Below are 20196 nucleotides of genomic sequence, written 5' to 3' on the forward strand. Positions count from 1 at the left end.
GCATGTATGGCGAATGATTTGATTTAGAACAGGACTTTAAAATGTGTATCGCGAATCATTTGATTCAAAACAGGAATTCAAAGTGCGTATAGTGAATCATTTGATTCAAAACGGGACTTTACAGCGCGTATCGTGAATCATTTGATTCAAAACAGGACTTTAAAGTGCGTACTATGAATAGTTTAATTCAGAACAGGACTTTAAAGCACATATCGCAAATTATTTGATTCAAAACGGGAATTCAAAGCGCGTATGGCGAATCATTTGATTCAGAACAGGACTTTAAAACGCGTATCGCGAATCATTTGATTCAAAACGGGAATTCAAAGTGTGTATGGCGAATCATTTGATTCAAAACAGGAATTCAAAGCACGTATGGCAAATCATTTGATTAAAAAAGGGGACTTTAAAGTGCGTATAGCGAATCATTTGATTCAAAACGGCACTTTACAGCGCATATCGTGAATCATTTGATTTAAAACGGGAATTCAAAGCGTGTATGGCGAATCATTTGATTCAGAACAGGACTTTAAAATGCGTATGGCGAATCATTTGATTTAGAACAGGACTTTAAAATGTGTATGGCGAATCATTAGATTCAGAACAGGACTTTAAAACGTGTATCGCGAATCATTAGATTCAAAGCGGGAATTCAAAGCGTGTATTGCGAATAATTTGATTCAAAACGGGACTTTAAAGTGTGTATGGCGAATCATTTGATTCAGAACAGGACTTTAAAACGAGTATTGCGAATCATTTGATTTAAAACAGGAATTCAAAGCGTGTATGATGAATCATTTGATTCAAAACGGCACTTTAAAGCGCCGTGTATAGTGAATCATTTTATTCAAAACGGGAATTCAAAGTGCGTTTTGCAAATCATTTGATTCAAAACGGCACTTTAAAGCGTGTATAGTGAATCATTTGATTCCAAACGGGAATTCAAAGTGCGTATGGCGAATCATTTGATTCAAAACTGGACTTTAAAGCGCTTATAGCGAATCATTTAATTCAAAACGGGAATTCAAAGCATGTATCGCGAATCATTTGATTCAAAATGGGACTTTAAAGCATGTATAGCAAATCATTTGATTCAAAACGGGACTTTAAAGCGTTTATGGCAAATCATTTGATTCAGAACAGGACTTTAAAACGTGCATCGCGAATCATTTGATTCAAAACAGGAATTCAAAGCGTGTATTGCAAATAATTTGATTCAAAACGGGACTTTAAAGCGTGTATGGCAAATCATTTGATTCAGAACAGGACTTTAAAACGTGCATCGCGAATCATTTGATTCAAAACAGGAATTCAAAGCGCGTTTTGCGAATCATTTGATTCAAAACGGCACTTTAAAGCGCGTATAGTGAATCATTTGATTCAAAACAGGAATTCAAAGCATGTATCGCGAATCATTTGATTCAAAACAGGAATTCAAAGCGCATATGGTGAATCATTTGATTCCAAACTGGACTTTAAAGCGCTTATAGCGAATCATTTAATTCAAAACGGGAATTCAAAGCATGTATCGTGAATCATTTGATTCAAAACAGGAATTCAAAGCGTGTATGGCAAATCATTTGATTCAAGACGAGACTTTAAAACACGTATCGCGAACCATTTGATTCAAAACGGGAATTCAAAGTGTGTATGGCGAATCATTTGATTCAAAACGAGACTTTAAAGGGCGTATTGCAAATTATTTGATTCAAAACTGGAATTCAAAGCATGTATAGCAAATCATTTGATTCAAAACGGGTATTCAATGCGCGTATGGCGAATCATTTGATTCAGAACGGACTTTAAATCGCGTACCGTGAATCATTAGATTCAAAACAGGAATTCACAATGCGTATTGCGAATCATTTGATTCAAAACGGGACTTTAAAGCGTGTATCGCGAATCATTTGATCCAGAACGGAACGGGTTCACGGGATGTTTTTATCCCCACCAGAGATAAAAATAATTCAGCAGAGGCAGGGATGCATAGACCAGAGGGGGTGAAATCCCCCCCATTCCCACGGCAAATCACACCATGTTTGTGTGAAACAAATCTATTATAAAGATGTTTTTATTTTGGCTTTCTCCAGTGAAAAAGTCATCTTCTCTGAATTGGGAGAAATATGCACTGATCAAGCACTTTTCCCAATCAAAAACAGTTATAAACTAATATGATGGTGGGTTTTGATGTGAGAGGACAACAGAGAATGGACTTTTTGACTGAAGCGTTATTATGGATTATTTTGGTCTAAAGCAACTATTTAAAGTTGAAACAACTTGATGAATTTACATTACAAACACGCAGCTTTCACTTCACAAGATGTTAATTGATCAACTGATGGTGAGTGTAATGCTACATTTCTCCAAAACTTGGTGGGCCTGAGAGTAAACCTGCAAATTTTCATTCTTTGTGTGAACTATTGCTTAACTGACCAATTTTATGCAGCGAATGAAAGCAGACTGCTATAAACAGCTGGAGAGGTGAGCACATTTGGCATAAAATGACGGCTTAGCTCATAACAGGGTTACGGCCTGATCTGATGATGAACAGATCTACTTCATCACTTTTCAAAGAAAGTACATTAGGTCTCAAGTGACTCCAAAAGCCCATTTGGTGGGGTGTGAGGGGATATGGTCTTTAAAAACCATTAGGCCACAGTTGACTCATTATTCTGGTTTAACACACATCTGTACTATTCAGTACTATCAAACACTCTAGTCGTTCATTACAGTCAGTATAATAGAAAATGCAGATTTCACAGCTTAAACCATTATTGTAACCCAATTAAAATGTCTTAGCAACTCAAAGTTTACAATTTTATATCCTGATATTGTATGCATGTGTCCAAGCAATAGCACCCCCTGTTGATATCAGCTGAGAGGAGAACATCAGAGGAAAAAGAGCAGAATTGTTCAGAATATCCCCTTAAAATGTGAGTAGCCTCATTTGCTGATTATCAAAATTTTAAGATGTATACATGTGACCCTGGACCACAAAACTAGTCTTAAGTAACATGGGTATATTTGTAGCAATAGCCAAAAATGCATTGTATGGGTCAAAATTATAGATTTTTCTTTTAAGCCAAAAATCATTAGGATATTAAATAAAGATCATGTTCCATGAAGATATTTTGTCATATCCTACCGTAAATATATCAAAGCTCAATTTTTTTTTTTCAAATAGTTGCATCTCGGCCAAATATTAATGCAAAGCTTATTTATTCAGTTTTCATTTTATGTATAAATCTCAATTTCAATAAAATTAACCATTATGACTGGTTTTGTGGTCCAGGGTCACATATAACATTATAGCCAACAATAACCAAACACTTTTATTTTGCCTTTAGATGTTTATTTTGATTAGCCAATGCACCATAAAGCCGTGAACATGCAAAAGAAAGCTTTTTAGTTATCAGCCACTAAGAGCTCTGGATTCCCGTCTGTCCTCTCCAAATGTGTGTCTAGTATGGCCGGCTGAACTCTAGCAAATAAACTTTGACCCTTTAAGACTTTTTCTTCTGCGTGACAGATTCTGAATGACAGACAACAGCTGTTTAAACAATCAAAAGCCTGTCTATCTTTAAAAAACTGGCATGGCCACAAACAAAGGTGACACTGGTCATAACACAACTTTCCATTACTCACAAAAACTTGCACAGCACCCGTTGAATTTCTGTCTGTGGCCAAATCGTTATATTGGAAAATATAGTTGGTTCAAAATAGGAAGAGCCTGGCAAAAAAAATTCCAGACTTGTTTTCTTCTTCTTTTTTTTCTGTCTGGACCTCCCTTTTCAGTTAGAGATTGCGACATGTAATCCCGACTTTTGGTGTTAAAAGTGTTAAGTCAAACAGTGTCAAACACAGCACACTAAACGAAAAAGAGAAAATAAACATCAAAGGATGAAAAACTGATGAAAGTCAGGGAGAGCGAGGGGTTAAACTCGGGCTGGGGAAACCTGATGCTAATTAAGTCTTTGGAATGCCACATAAGGGCTGTGTCCTGAAACTTAGCAAGCTGCCTAACTAGACAGCGTTTTTGGTTATGATGTGCAGGTATAGCAGTTATGGGACATTGGTGCTTGCAGAATTACATGTGGACATTGTAGGTGCATGCAGGATTTTTGGGCATCATGTATGCAGCAATTAGCACACTGAACATCATAAGCACACATGCATTGGTTCTGAGAATTATATGTAACCCTGGACCACAAAACCAGTTATATACCGGGTATATTTGTAGCAATAGGCAAAAATGCATTGTATGGGTCAAAATGATCGATTTTTCTTTTATACCCCAAATCATTAGGATATTAAGTAAAGATCATGTTCCATGAAGAAATTTTGTAAATTCCCTACCATAAATATATCAAAACTTAATTCTTGGTTAGTAATATACATTGCTAAGAACTTCACTTGGACAACTTTAAAGGTGATTTTCTCAATATTTAGATTTTTTGCACCCTCATATTCCAGATTTTCAAATAGTTGTATCTCAGCCAAATATTGTCCGATCCTAACAAACCATACATCAATGTAAAGCTTATTTAGTCATAATTTATAAATCTCAATTCCAAAAAATGACCCTTATGACTGTCTATGTGGTTCCAGGTCACATATATGTGTGCATGACTTTGTAAACACTTCTAAAAGAGAATTGTACCATGTCTTAAAACTAATCTGAACTTTCTACCTAAACATCAATTTTAGGTGTCACAGCTTTCCCAATGTGTCCAAAACTGCAACATAGACTATAATGATCAAAAGCCATGCTTAAATTGCTGAAAAATTATGCTATTGCACGTATGTTGCATGTGAGTATGCCTGATTTGGCTAAAAGTGCAGCATGAACACCAACAATGCTTAAAATGCTACACAAAATGATTCCTAGAAAAGCTGTATGATGCCTACAAATGTTGCCTAGATAGGGAGCTCACTAACTTTTGAGACACAGCCCATGACATTCTCCTTCAGAAGTGTTTAGAGTGGCACACACACACACACACACACACACACACACACACACACACACACACACACACACACACACACACTCCAGTGGAGTAGAGATGCTCACCTCCTGCTGTTTATATTTTCACTGACATTCCAACAGAAGACAGCTGCAGGTAAAATCATCTTACTGTTTGAAGAGTTTATCTGTGGATTGAAACATACAAGAACAAATTGAAAACATATTTATGTTTTGGATTAGTCAGGACAAAATGATAACGGACTTTTCTGTGCTTTTAGTATGTAGTGTATAACGTCAGTCGACTCGTGTCTTAATTGTTATTTTCTTTGTTTAGGTGGATAAATGATTAAACAATGTCATCATCTAAAAAGACGCTTTTGTTGCTGGTTTATGTGTTATACGCGTTCCGCGCTGCGCGCTCAGGGGACTCTGGAGACGCCAGACCCTGCTCTGGATCTCACTGTTCGGGGGGCAGATCGCCTAGACCACCGCGACAGCACAATCCGGCAACACAGAGCAGATCAGTAAATCACCATCATGTTACTTCCAGCTTTCCATCGGAACATCACGCAACGCTTCAGTCCCAGCGCGGGCGGTCTGGAGACCAGACAAGGGAAACCGTCCAGACGCGCGTCGCTGGAGTTTTTGGTTCTGTCTGCGCAGACTGCGTTACGCCTCAAAGACCAGATCATCTTATGAACGACACCAGAGAATGTAAAGGAATTGAGTGCCGTCTGCCTCTAAGGACACGATCGAACCCTAGACCGAGACCCTGTGTTGGAGACGGGTGTGTGCTCGGGACCAGCCAACCTCCCCTCATCCATGTGGCAGACAGAGCCGCTCAGTTTCTGGGGGAATTTCCGGACATTGGATATCCAGCATCAGAGAGTGGGGCTCCTCTGGGAGTTCAACTCACTTGTGACATCAAACCAGGTGAATTGAAACAGTGGTTCCAGCTGTTCTGCACTTCAATTAGAGTATCTTGTTTCAAAACTGGTGTAACACTTAAGCAAACAGAGTAGGCTATTGTATTACTGTAGTTTATTAAAAATGACAAAGCACAAATTATTTTTGTTACTCATTCCACTTAACTGTAAAAAGTATGTGGTATTATTATGTGCTTCAATACACACGTATCATGGTAATATCATGGTGATGTCCACAGTATCTTGAACATACAAAAAGTAAGACAATGTGCTTTGTTAAACAGTAGTATCATTTGAAGTACATTGTACATTGTACATTGTGTGATTTTCATTTCAAGGTTTTTGGTCATGTACTATAGTAATTCCATTATATAGGCCTAAAGCAGGTGCTTCCAACCTTTCAGGTCACCTGATTATTTTAGTTTTACATATTATAAATTATTTTTTTCCACACATTATTAATAAAACTATACATTTATTTAATTTAATTTATATCACACTTTAACAAAGCCCCTGTAGACAACAGGTACTGGTATCTCCCACTATATGTGACCCTGGACCACAAAACCAGTCATAAGGATGTATGGTTCATTAAGATAGGACAATATTTGGCCGAGAGTATTTGAAAATCTGGAATCTGAGGGTACAAAAAAAATCTAACTATTGAGAAAATCAACTGTAAATTTGTCCAAATTAACTTCTTAGCAATGCATATTACTAGTCAAAAATTAAGTTTTGATATATTTACGGTAGGAAATTTACAAAATATCTTCAAGGAACATAACTTAATTTCCTAATGATTTTTTGGCATAATTTTGACCCATACAATGTATTTTTGGCTGTTGCTACAAATATACCCGGGTTTTGTGGTCCAGAGTCACATATAATGGAAGTCTAACCCAAACTGCGTAGAGGAAATCTCTTTAATGAAGAAGGATGCAACCTGTTTTTGCTTGTGTGAGAAATTTGAGTAAATTTACAGACATCACAGAGGAATTCTCTCTGTGTTCTTTGAAAAATATGAGATGCATGCCACAGGGTGGGGAGTGTATACAAACTATCAGGCTTTATATAACTCATTCTTTATTCAATTTTCACATCAGTACTAGAATTTCCATAAATCAATGAATAGGGGAATTTGACAGCTGGCCCTAGAACTATTATTGCAAACATACACATCTGCTTGGCTACACAGAGAGTTACAGAGCTGCAGAACCGCTGGCAGTCAACTGTCAAGAAATTGCAGACTACTTTGATCCATTTCCATATGATAGTTCTAGCACAGGAATTCGAAAAAAAAAAAAAAAATAGCACTTGCCCTTTACATATCAAAAGCTGTGTTAACTTCAGATAATTACTTGCTTGGATCATCTTTAAATAAACTATTCATGTTGATTTACTCTCAAATAATTATTCTTTTGTATACAATTACAGGATAGTATGAAAATTCTGTCAAGAGTTACTCACCCTCATGATCATTCCAAACGCTCATTCAGCTTTAGAACACAAATATGCAGGGTCAGAAAGCTCTCAGATTTAATAAAAAATATCTTAATTTGTGTTCCAAAGATGAAAGAATGTCTTATTGGTTTGGAATTACACGAGGGTGAGTAATTAATGACAGAATTCTCATTTTTTCTCAAAAAATTCTCAAAAAAGAAAATTGGATGTGTATGTGCTTACCCCCAGGGCATCCAAGATGTAGGTGACTTTGTTTCCTCAGCAGAACACAAACCAAGATTTTTAACGAAAACCGGCGCAGTCTGCCAGCCAAATAGTATGAGTGGATGGGCACCAAACCTTTAAAAGTAAACAAAAACATGCACAGACAAATCCAAATTACACCCTGCGGCTCGTGACGATACATTGATGTCCTAAGACACGAAACGATCGTTTTTTTGTGAGAAACTGAACAGTATTTATATCATTTTTTACCTTTGATACATAGCCACGTCCATCTGTCCTGAGCACGAGTTTAGCATCCGGCTCGTGACGTGAACGCGCTCTGGCGTAGAATACGCAAACGCCGGAAGCGATCTGTCGCATGTATACAACACTCATTGTTAACATAGAGCACAGAGATTGTGGGTATAGCGGCTATTCAAAATGGTAATTACTTGCGCTTATCCTGATTGTTCAAACCGATTTAAAGCTAAAAGATTACGTTTGCGCAAACTCATCCGGGACTTTTCACTGATTTCCCCTTGCGGCGTCTATGTAAACTATGCCAGAGCGCATTCACATGTAACGAGCCGGATGATAAGCTCGTGCTCATGACAAATGGACGTGGCTGTGTATCAAAGGTAAAAAATGATATAAATACTGTTCAGTTTCTCGCAAAAACCGATCGTTTCGTGTCTTAGGACATCAATGCATCGTCTCGAGTCGCAGGGTGTAATTTGAATTTGTCTGTGCATGTTTTTGTTTACTTTTAAAGGTTTGGTGCCCATCCACATCCATTATATGGCTGGCAGACTGCACTGGTTTAGTTAAAAATCTTTGTTTGTGTTTTTCTGAGGAAACAAAGTCACCTACATCTTGGATGCCCTGGGGGTAAGCAGATAAACATCAAATTTTCATTTTTGGGTGAACTATCCCTTTAAGGTTGATGGGACCAGTGTAATTATAAATGAAAATGTATATTATTTTAAATTTCAACATACACTTGTTGGGTTATAGCAACTTAGTCTTGTCTCTTTTCTTCTTCTACCAGGAGAGAATGAGGTCCCTGCCGAGGATGCACTTATCCTACATCTACAGCTGGCAAAGGGACAAGAGAAGCTGGTGGAGGCTTTGAAAGCTCAGCAAGTAGTGATCCGTGATCTGCAGCAGAGACTGGTGGAACAGCAGGGGGCCCTCCTCTCCCAGCAGCGTGAGATACTTGACCATCAGCGCCGCATGTTTGAGCAGATGGATGTGGTGAAGGCTCAGTATGGTCTGCTCTCTGAGACTGTCAAGCAGTTCTCATTCCAAGGCTTGCAGGGAGAACTGCAAAGCTATTTTGAAAGCCACCTGGCCGGCCTTCAGAACCAAGCACGTAGCCACCTGCAAAAGTCCTATGCTGTGCATAAGGTAGATGTGGACACCAAAGTGGTGAATGTAGTTGGAGATGCAGGGCACCCTGTGTTGGGGTGTCAAATTGCATGTGGGCCTGAAGAATACTGTGACTTCCAGAAGGATCCACCGCAATGTGAAAGGTGCACTATGTGTCCTCCTGGATTCTTCCTGGTGTCACAATGCTCCCCCACTGCTGATAGGATGTGCCAGGTGACAGTGTGGCAGCAATTGCATTATGCATGCAACACTAAGATTTTAATGAAGACCAGACACATTTATGTCTTAATCTTTAACTTGTCTTTGAGTAACAAATATCTATCAACAGGACAGGGATGAATGCCTAGAAGTACCAAGCCTGTGTGGAGAACGAGTAAAATGTCTTAATACACCAGGTAAGCAAAGAAGAAAACTTGATGCCACCCCAATATCTGCCTTTGAAACCCCTTTTCCACAAAGGCAGTTTGAGTGCTGGTTCAGAACCAGAGCCTAGTTTTAAATTGGTTCTTTGCCTTTCGACATCCAAAGCACCAGCTCTGAACAAGGAAAAGTTGTTTGTAAGTAGCACCAAAACATTGGTCTAGAAGTTAAGAACTGCTTGTGTAAGGAACAGGGGGCAGAGTTGACCAACAAGACGAACAGAAAATTTTGACTGCCATTTTTGGAAATAGCAGCTAAACACGAACACTTGGAATTCGCTGCATTTGGATTCCGATGTTAGTTCGCAAAGCCATTAATATCAGTAGCAGTGCAACGTCCGCCATTCTTGATATTAAGCTTGTTCAGGTATGCGTCAACATGGACTGGTTGGCGTGTGGCACCAAAGTACCATGAGAGCAATGCAATTCAAAAGCTTAAAGAGTCTGCGGCTCTCCAATTGCTCTTACAGTGCTTTGGTGTCATGCACCATTTAGTCTGCATGAAGCTGATGCATCTTGAGCAAGCCTGGTGTGTTTGAATTTGGTGCCTCCCGCCCCTGTTGAAAAAAAGAAACAGCATATGTTAGTTTTGTTTTAGGTATGTTTTAATGTATGGCTGCTGGTTTGAGCTGGTCCTTAGCTGGTCATGTGTTGGTCCTAAGCTGGCCCTGAACAAGAGCTAGTTGCTTAGGCCCAGCTTAGCACCAGCACATAACCAGCGAAGGACCAGCTTAAACCTGCTCATGACCAGCTAAGGACCAGCTTAAACTAGCTCAAACCAGCAGCCATGCTTCAAACCATACCTAAACAGCATATGCTTTTTTTTTCAACAGGGAGAAAGATTAACAGAAAGATTAGACTTATTCAGTGACATAAGACCTGGCTCTGTGGTGGCTCTCTAGCCTGTGGAAAGACAAACCAGTTTTTAGAAGGCTTGCCAGTCGAACCAGCCCGAAACTGCCAATAGCGCTGGCTCTGAACTAGCACCCAGTTCATGCTGGTGGAAAAGGGGTATGAGTGGTCCCTTGGGATTCACCAAGTTTCTTTTATTTTTATTCATCAGGAGGGTTTCGTTGTCTTGGCATCTCTGAGATGGAGATGTCCACAGGGCTGTGTGGTCATGAGTACTTCTTCAATCAAGAACTTCAAGAGTGTCAGGCTTGTTCAGACTGTGACGGTGAGCCTGTTGGAATTCCTTGTACTTTCACCGGTGATGCTGTATGTGGAACTGTGACTGAGAATGAGTTCTCGCAGTCTTGGACTGCTTCGATTGCCATACCTCCTACAAAATCGAAGAGTACTTCCATCTACCCAGGGCTACAGCTCAATATTCGTAGCAGAGAAGAAAGCAACCTGCTGACCAACCATGATGATTACCTCAATTTCCAACAACATGGATTGCTCTGGATAGACTACAACTTTGCACTAAAGCATAGCTGCAGGAACTTTCTCCAAGTCGGGGTACGGATCAACGGCAGTGAAGAGGAGGGTAGAGACCTTAGCGGGGTTCGAATTGAGCAACCTGAAAGGAAGTTCTTCCAGGGTGTGACTGTAAGTGCAGCAGTTGAGGTGGAACCCAATCATACTCTGTCACTCGTGCTGAAGAGTCCCAACCAGTTCTGCAACCAGAGTAAAGATATTCAAGCCTATGAGCTCGGAGGAGCTTCGTTCAGCTTGCTCTGGCTATCCCATGACACCGGCGCTGTGGCCATGACTGCTCAGATGACCACAGCAGCCCACTACCAGAGTAACTACCGTCCCACCTTCCGTATAGCCACTGTCTCTGATCCCTACATAGTGGCACTGACCCATGACAGCCGTGGGGTACGTTTCATGGAGAATGGGGTGGTGAAGTTTGTACTTCAACAGGCCATCTATTCAATGGGCCATTCTTGCGTTCGAGAAGGTTTCTCACTGATTGCCTATGTCAACAGAAATGGCACTAACCAGGAGGTGCTACGCTCCTTTAAGTCTGGCGTTAACTACAGAGACACCTCCATCACCCTTTCTGGGGCCACAAGGGTAGACAGCGAAGATTGGCTCAATTTTGAAATCGTCGCCCCATCTCAATGCAATGTCCGCTACTTTGGTGATAGTTCTGGGATTAGTATGCTGAGCTTGATCTGGATCCCTACTGCTGTGTCCTCCATGTTCACAGCCACTGTCTTAAGAACAGGTCTACCCTCTGGGGCAGTACGAAATAAACCATTGCTCTTTAGGCAGATAAGCCCAAATACAGACCAGATGCGACTAGCAGGGTCAGGTGAGCCACATTCTCAAAGGAACTTTGTGTTTTCTGAGCCAGGGACGGTCAGTGTGACCCTCAACCTAAAACTGATCCACTCCTGCAATGTAGTGAAGCTGACCGTTTACCGGCAAGGTACAAATGGGGGTCAGGCCACATCCATGGCCCAGCAGGTGGGTGGACATATGCCTGAAGGTAGTGAGTGGGCCAGTGTGGGACTGAGAACCTCCTTTGAAGTGCAGAATGGTACTGCCATTTATGTTTCTCTGGACTGCATCCGTGGCCGGATCAACCAAATTACCCATGAGGGAGGCACCAATATCTCCATTCTTTGGTTGGCATCATGATCCCAAGTATGCAATCTTAGATCAAAGGCAGGTCCTGGAGGGCCAGTGTCCTGCAGAGTTTAGCTCCAATCCTAATCAAGGTCTTACTAGGCATACTAGAAACTTCCAGGCAGGTGTGTTGAGGCAAGTTAAACTCTGCAGGACACCATCCCTCCAGGACCAAGTTTGGAGTCGTACTGTAATTACCTGAAAAAATGCTTTGGAAAAAATGGTGCTTTCATAAGACAAAGTAGCTTACTTTATATGGATGGACTTTAAAAAAATGGTTAATTTTTTAAAGCTGAAATGCACAGGTGCTATTAATACTCCTCTGGTATTCAGATGTTTGTTGGCGTTATGTAAGGAGCAAGGGGGATGTATTATGCTGTAACAATTCAGTTACAGAAATATGAATACATGTTTTTTTCTTGGCTTGAACAATGAACTAATATAACCTTTAAAAAGTACTTTTTAAGTGCTTTGGCTGGTTGAGCAGTGACCAATTTTTCCCAAGGGAGTTAATGCTTTTCTTACATGTTTTTTTTAAATCAATTTAAATGTTCGCAAACAGTATTTTTGTGTGTTTGTTAGAAAGTATGTTTGTTAAAGAGTAAGAATGTGTATTTGTGAGCTGATGTGATGATTTTGCTGCACTTTATCAATACTGAAGTGCAGTGCACAATTTTGTGTTCAATTTTGGATTCAGATAATATAGCTTGATCTATATGGAAGATAGGAGCATTATTGACTTATATTTTTGTTGTAATATTTTATTATAGAAATCAAATAACAAAACAATGAAATCATTATGCATCTTTCAGCTCTTGAATATTTATATTTAGTACTATGAATGAACACTGCTGACCATAATGTCCTGTCATTGTAATTTATATGAAAAAAGAAGACTAACTTGTCCATTCATTCTAAGTTACAGTATAAGTGGCATACAGTATGTCTTCTATTACTCTGAATACTGTTGCCATGTGCTGTCTTTGCATACCATGTTTAATTGCTTCTGTATGTGTGCAAAGTGCAGATTAGTGAAGTGAACAAACATTTGCAATATTAATGTCATGTCTGCCTTGGACCCATGCATTTTAATGCAATGAATGGTAATTAATTTACTGCAGAAATAATGTAGAGTGTAATCTTATATTAAACAAAATTAAAGTCATCTATATTTTGCAAAAAAAAAAAATATAATATGATTCCTAATATTTTATTAAAGCTTTTTGGTGGATATATGAATCTACTTGACTGTCCAAATGAACATACATAAAATACCACTTGTTAATGTCAACTCGTTGATTTTTTAAATTTAGCACATGCTACATGTGTTTGTTATTGGATTTGTTTAAGGTTGCTTCGTAATTGCAAATAAAATGTGCTTCCCAGTTTTTGCTAACCCATACATTCAGGAACCAGGTGTCCACTCATAGCTGTTCCCATATGGCTACCAGACATCCTTCCACTGGGCACAGTGTCAACCTTAAGAGGGCAGCAGTTTGGTGAAACCTCGGATGGCAGTACTGAAACAGGACATCTTCATACTGAACTGCAAAAGAAAAGTGTGATAAAGAATCATGTTCATCAGAACTAATAGTGCCTAAGATGTACTTGCGAAACTTTGCCTTGCAAAAGTTTTTGAGGATCTTGGTAGTAAAAAACAATTGAATGTCTGGCGAAACATGACTAACAGTGTTTAAATTAGCAAGAAAGCTAATTGTGGGAAACAATAGAATGTATTTGTCTGCTCTGGAAATGGAAAGCAGGTGTGTGGTGTGCTGGAACCAGATGTTTCTTGTGTAGATCAAATGAAATATCCATATAAAACACTATGGTTAGGAAGAGAGTCAAATATCAGCTATAGAGAGAGAGAAAGAGAAAGCTGTATAAACAGTTAAAAGGGATGTTTTTATTGGCTAAAGGGTTATTTCACACAAAAATAAAAGTTGTGTCATTAATTACTCACCCTCATGGCGTTCCAAACCCATAAGACCTTTGTTCATCTTTGGAACACAAATTGAGATCTTTTTGATAAAATGCAAAGGCTTTCTGAACGGAACTACCAAGTTCAAGGCCCAGAAAGGTAGTAAGATCTACACGCATTCAAGTACTTTTGTAAATGTGCATCGAAGACTGACACGGAAGAGAAGAAATTGTTGAATAAAGTCATTTTAGATTTCTTTGCACACAAAAAGTATTCTCGTAGCTTAATAACATTACAGTTGATCCACTGATGTCACATGGACTATTTTAATGATGTCATTACTATCTTTTTGGGCCTTGAATATGGTAGTTGCGTTGCTCTTGGATTTCATCAAAAACATCTTCATTTGTATTCGAAAGATGAACGAAGGTCTTATGGATTTGGGACGAAATGAGGGTAAGTAATTATTGACAAAATTTTACATTTGGGGTGAATTATCGCTTTAATTTTGATTGTTTTTAGCTATTTTACAGTAAGTTTTACAGTTTACAAACAGACTATCTTTTGTGATATAACCAGTCAAGAAAATACTAATGGGTCAATGACGTGACGCCTACATTTTCTGCCCGATTGCATTTGTTTAAATGCATAAAAAAAGATGCCATATATATGACATACATCTCCCATGTATGTACTCATTTTAACTTTTCATTAGTTATTTGTAATTTTTCTGTTATTAATTGTGTCAAAATATTATGTGGTGCAACCGTCTGGACATAACTGCTTTGTTTTGGAAACATCAATGAAATTACCCTACATTTATTCAAATTAATTAATTTTGCACTATTTGGCATGATTTCCAAAGTGTTTTGTAATCCTGTATAAAATTGCAAAGCATTGTCGGCACTGATAACCTTGTGGTTAGTGCGCCAACATACAGGTGCATCTCAATAAATTAGAACTTTGTGGAAGTTCATTTATTTCATTAATTCAACTCAAATGTGAAATGTGAAACTTGGTATTAAATAAATTCAATGCACACGGAGTGAAGTAGTTTTAAGTCTTTGGTTCTTTTAATTGTGATGATTTAATTTGGTTCTTTTAATTGTGATGACCTTTCAAAAGGTCTTTTCTCTCTTAAAAACAGAAAATGAAGATCATGTTTTCTGTTTTATAAGTTGTGGATTAAACTAAAACAGTTATTGATGTCAAAGGAAGGATTAACTAGAAAAAAAAATATTTGACAGCATAATTACTTTGATATGTTTGGTGTTTATGCTGTATTATCCTCTCCAGCATCTTTGCCCATATACTCATCAGTTCACATAAAGCGGAACAAGCTAAATCCTCAGAAAGATCTGTGACCAATTCTGGTCAAATGTGTTTACTTTACAAATATATAAAGGTTGAAAAAAATGTGTACACTTGATGTACTTCAGAGGTCTATAGCTTGCCAAATAGGCTCTCATTGTAAGTGCATAAAATGGCAATGTATTTTTGTTTGATTGTGACAAAAGCAGCAAAATGCAACAAATGCTGTTCAAAACGAGTCAATATATTTGGATGAATATCTGTTCAAAAGAAAAGTTATATTTTGCATAATGAATTTATATATGGCATTTATATATTTTATTGAAGACTTTCTGCACAAAGCAAATTATGAAAACTTATTTTAATGAGAACATCTTGTTCATGATGTTCCAATGGGAAAACAGGAATGTTTTTAACAGAATCCATTAAAAAACCCAATTTTACACAATGTCCTTTAAAAGAAAGCAAATTAATTTGACAGCGTGGTATTTTTGGGTTCATTTTGGGAGAAAAACAACACAAAATGTAATGTTTTAAATTGAAAGATGCAATTCTTCCAGTTTATCAAACAGATCTTTAGATGAACACCTTTATCTACAGTTGAGGTTCTGTAGCTTTTGAAGGGCAGTACTAAATGAAAAAAATATGATATTAAGGCAAAATAAGATAAATGTACCAATCTTCATTCTGTTCAAAAGTTTACACCCCTGGCTCTTAATGCGTTGTTTTTCCCTCTGGAGCCTTAGTGAGCATTTGAACCTTCTTTAATAGTTGCATTTGAGTTCCTCAGTTGTCCTCAGTGTGAAAAGATGGATCTCAAAATCAAACAGTCATTGTTGGAAAAGGTTCAAATACACAAAAATGCTGAAAAACCAAATAATTTGTGGGAAATGAAGGATTTTTCTGAAGAACAGTGGACAGTTTAACTGTTCAGGACAAACAAGGAACTCATGAACAACTATCACTAAACAAAAAAACAAAACAAAAAAAAAACAGCTGTGGATCGTTCAAGTAACAACACAGTATTAGGAATCAAGGGGATGTAAACTTTTGAACAAGGTCATTTTTATAAATTCAACTATTATTTTCTCTTGTGGACTATATGTAAACATATTTTATGTGAAATAACTTGTTCAAGTCAGTACTACATAAAAAAATAACATGCATTTTGTATGATCCCTCTTTTTTGGTCAAATAATTAACAAGAAACAGAAACAGTATACATGACCTTTTTCTGAAATATTATCTGACGATTCATGTCAACATTATCTCACACACCTCTTTCTTTTTAATGCCAATTTCATCCTCTCCCTTTTTCTCTCCTCCATCTCATCTCTGTTTGCTCATTAGGCTGTTTAGTGAGGCATGATAATGAAGGCCAGCAGGTCACCACGCACAAACAGAGAGAAATTCACAGTCTGCAGCTCATGAAAGCCTTTTCAGTCTCAACCAACCACAAAGACCTTCCTCCCACTCAGCAACATTTTCCAATGAACTCATGAAGATGAATTTACTGTGTTTCCTACAGAAAACATATTAGGTGTCTGGGTGCTATTATAATCATTGCCCAGATATAATGTGATGGCACTCATTTCACGCTGCGTTTGGATTTCTGGCAAAAAAGTTTCCAAGTAATTAAATCTAGATTTAGTGAGAGAGTTTATCAAGATGGCCACTAGCCATGACTCCATATTTCTTAGCACATTTTTAAGATAAGCATCACTATTACTACTGCTCATACTCAAGGTTAATGATTTCAACAAACCTTTAGGCTCTAACCTAGTAGATATGGATTTACCCATTTTATCATCTGCCAGGTGAAAATCTGATAATTTAGAAAAGTGTTATTACGGTATGTTGTTGTGGTGGTGTGGGTGGTTGCCAGGGCATTACGCATTACTATGTGGTTGGTAAGATGGTCATGATTTACTGTGTGGTTGCTAGGGTGTTCTTGTAGTTAATAGGTAGTTGCTAAGGTGTTGCTAAGTAGTGTTTTTTTTTCAAAGAGAATATAGTTGCTAAGGTGCTATGGGCGGTTGCCAGGGCAACTACCAACCACACCCTTAACATTAACATACTATAGCAAAACTATAGATAATAAAATAGGCAAATAAATCCAAATCTACCCACAACACCCTTAACAACCACACCACATAGAAACACTCAACATAGCAACGCCTTGGCAAATATACATATCACCCACAAGAACACTCTAGCAACAGCACAGCAATGCAAAAAAGCATGGTAATGCCATGGAAACCAACAACTCCATTAACAACCAAATGGCAACACTCAAAAAACACTACTAAGCAACACTTAATCAACTACTTACAAACTATGACAACTGTAGCAAGTACATATCAACTACAAGAAAATTATAGCAATCAAAAGCAGTACACTAAAATCACTTAGCAACAACAGCATAGTAATGCCAAGGCAACCAACCACACCAACCAAACACCTTTAACAACATAGCAACACTCAAAAAAGCTTCTTAACAACACCCTAGCATACTAAAACGCTCGGAACATCTTACTAACCGCAAAATAATGCCATGGCAACCACCCACAACACCCTTAAAACACCTTATCCATTACATTGCAAAACTAAAAAAAAAAACTATACTTAGTAACACACATAGCATAGCAACCACACAATAATATGCTAAAAACACTAGTATTGCATATTAGTATAATACCAGCATATTAATGCCCAATAAACCACAACACCTTTAACAACTCTGCAGCAAAAAAAAAAAAACTTCTTAGCAACACCTTACATATTAACCATGAAAACACCCTAGCAACCACACGGCAACATATTAAAAACACTAAGAACAACTTACCAACTGCAAAATAATGCCATGGCGCCCACCCACAACACCCTGAAAACACACTATATAGACGTTTTTCCTGAACACGGAAGTAAGTCCGACTCTTAACTGAAAGAATGCTTTGCATTTCCGGTCTGCATTGTTTCTAGTCAAATTAGGGTATATTCCGAGCTAATAAACTAATGTTAAACCTATTAAAATGTTTTTAAAAAGCACATGGCTCCATAGCGCCATCACTTGGCAATGTCGCAATGACCGTCATTTGTCAGTGCCTCACTTTAATGAGTGTGTAGATGACACGATAGCTACATTAAAAACAGATGGACGCTATTTGAATGGGTTCCTATGGAAACCGGAACAGAAAAGCATTCAATCTGACGTTAGAATTCGTAATGGCGGCGCTCATCGTTTACTCAGGAAAAAGGTCTATAGCAGAGGCCTGCGCGGGACGGATTTTTCAGTCCCGCTCCCGCAAGGTTATGTCCCGCGCCCGCCCGCTCCCGCGGAAATAAATGTTATCTCGTCCCGCTCCCGCCTGCGACATCTCAAAAAAAAAACTCTACTTAGTAACACCATAGCAACCAACAATTTTTTATTTATATTATTGCCCAGGAAACCAACCACAACATCTTTAACAACATAGCAACACTTAATAAAAAAGCTCCTTAGCAACACCTTACCTATCAACTATGAGAACAACCTAGCAACCACACAACATACTAAAACACTCTGAACATCTTACTAACCGCAAAGTAATGCCATAGCAACCACCAACAACAGCCTTAACAACATCATACTGTAGTAAAACTCAAAACACACAACTTAGCAGCAACTATGTAGGAACATTTTTAAAAATCACTACTCAGTAACACTTTAGCAACTACTTATTAACCACAAAAACACCCTAGCAACCACACAGCAATGCATTAAATTTATTTAGAACATCTTACCAACAGCATAGTATTAACCCTGGTAACCACCCTTAATAACCATACTCTGTAGTAACACTCAAAACACCCTGGCAACCACCCCACAACATCTTAGTAACACCTTAGCAACTATAAATTAACCCTGAGAACACCTTAGCAGCCACACCGTAATGCACTTAAAACACTCAGGACATCTTACCAACTGCATAGCAATGCCCTGGCAACCACCCCTAATAGCCTCATTCTGTAGCAACATTTGAAACACACTACTTAGCAACTACATAGTGACACTTTTAAAAAAGTACTACTTAGCAACACCTTAGCAACTACTAATTAACCATGAGAACACCCTAGCAACCACACAGCAATGCACTAAAAACATTCAGACCTCTTACCAACTGCCTAACAATGCCAACTGCATAACAGCCTTAACAATGTCATACTGTAGCAAAACTCAAAACAAAACTATGTAGGAACATTTTTTAAAAATCACTACTTAGTAACACCTTAGCAACCACACAGCAATGCACTAAAACCATTCAGAACATCTTATTATATAGCATCATACTGTAGGAAAACTCAAAACACACAACAAAACAGCAACTAACTAAAACCTTAGCAACTAATTTACCACCAGAAACTCCTAGCAAACGCACAATAATGCACTAAAAATACTCAACATCTTACCAACTGCATAGTAATGACCTGGCAACCACCCTAATATCCACATTCTGTAGCACCACTCAAAACACCCTGGAAACAACATCTTAGCAGCACCTTAGGAACTATTAATTTTCCACCACCCTAGCAACCACACAGCAATGCATGAAACATTCAAAACATCTTACCAAATGCATAGTAATGCTCTGGCAACCACCCTTAATAGCCACATTCTGTTGCAACACTCGAAACACAATACTTATCAACTACATAGCAACATTTTTAAAAAGCACAACTTAGCAACAGCTTAGCAACTACTGGTTACCCATAACACCCTGGCAACCACCAACAACAGCTTTAAAAACATCATACTGTAGGAAAACTCAAAACAGCAACTAACACCTTAGTAACTACTAATTAACCACCAGAAACCCCTAGTAACCACACAATAATTCACAAAAAATACTCAATACATTTTACCAACTGCATAGTAATGACCTGGCAATCACCCTTAATATCCACATTCTGTAGCAACACTCAAAACACCCTGAAAAAACACATTAGCAACTACTAATTTACCAAAACCCTAGCAAC

The 20196-nt window shown here is 38.2% G+C and overlaps 1 protein-coding gene across 1 annotated transcript; it reads left to right on the plus strand.

Moving 5' to 3' along the window:
* The first annotated feature begins 5135 nt into the window (after positions 1 to 5135).
* On the plus strand, positions 5136 to 14914 carry nell3 (NELL (neural EGFL like) family member 3). The gene is made up of 4 exons (XM_073838289.1): positions 5136 to 5902; positions 8609 to 9162; positions 9278 to 9344; positions 10432 to 14914. The coding sequence occupies exons 1-4, from the start codon at positions 5323 to 5325 to the stop codon at positions 11958 to 11960; spliced, it is 2730 nt and encodes a 909-aa protein (XP_073694390.1). The 5' UTR covers positions 5136 to 5322; the 3' UTR covers positions 11961 to 14914.
* The last annotated feature ends 5282 nt before the right edge of the window (positions 14915 to 20196 follow it).

The sequence above is a fragment of the Garra rufa genome, chromosome 4 (assembly GCF_049309525.1).
Source record: "Garra rufa chromosome 4, GarRuf1.0, whole genome shotgun sequence".
Classification (NCBI taxonomy): Eukaryota; Metazoa; Chordata; class Actinopteri; order Cypriniformes; family Cyprinidae; genus Garra; species Garra rufa.

Coding starts and splice junctions, on each gene's coding strand:
- nell3 (XM_073838289.1), top strand. CDS start 5,323: ATGTCATCATCTAAAAAGACGCTTTTGTTGCTGGTTTATGTGTTATAC. Junction 5,903..8,608: donor CACTTGTGACATCAAACCAG/GTGAATTGAAAC, acceptor TTCTTCTACCAG/GAGAGAATGAGGTCCCTGCC. Junction 9,163..9,277: donor CTGCTGATAGGATGTGCCAG/GTGACAGTGTGG, acceptor ATCTATCAACAG/GACAGGGATGAATGCCTAGA.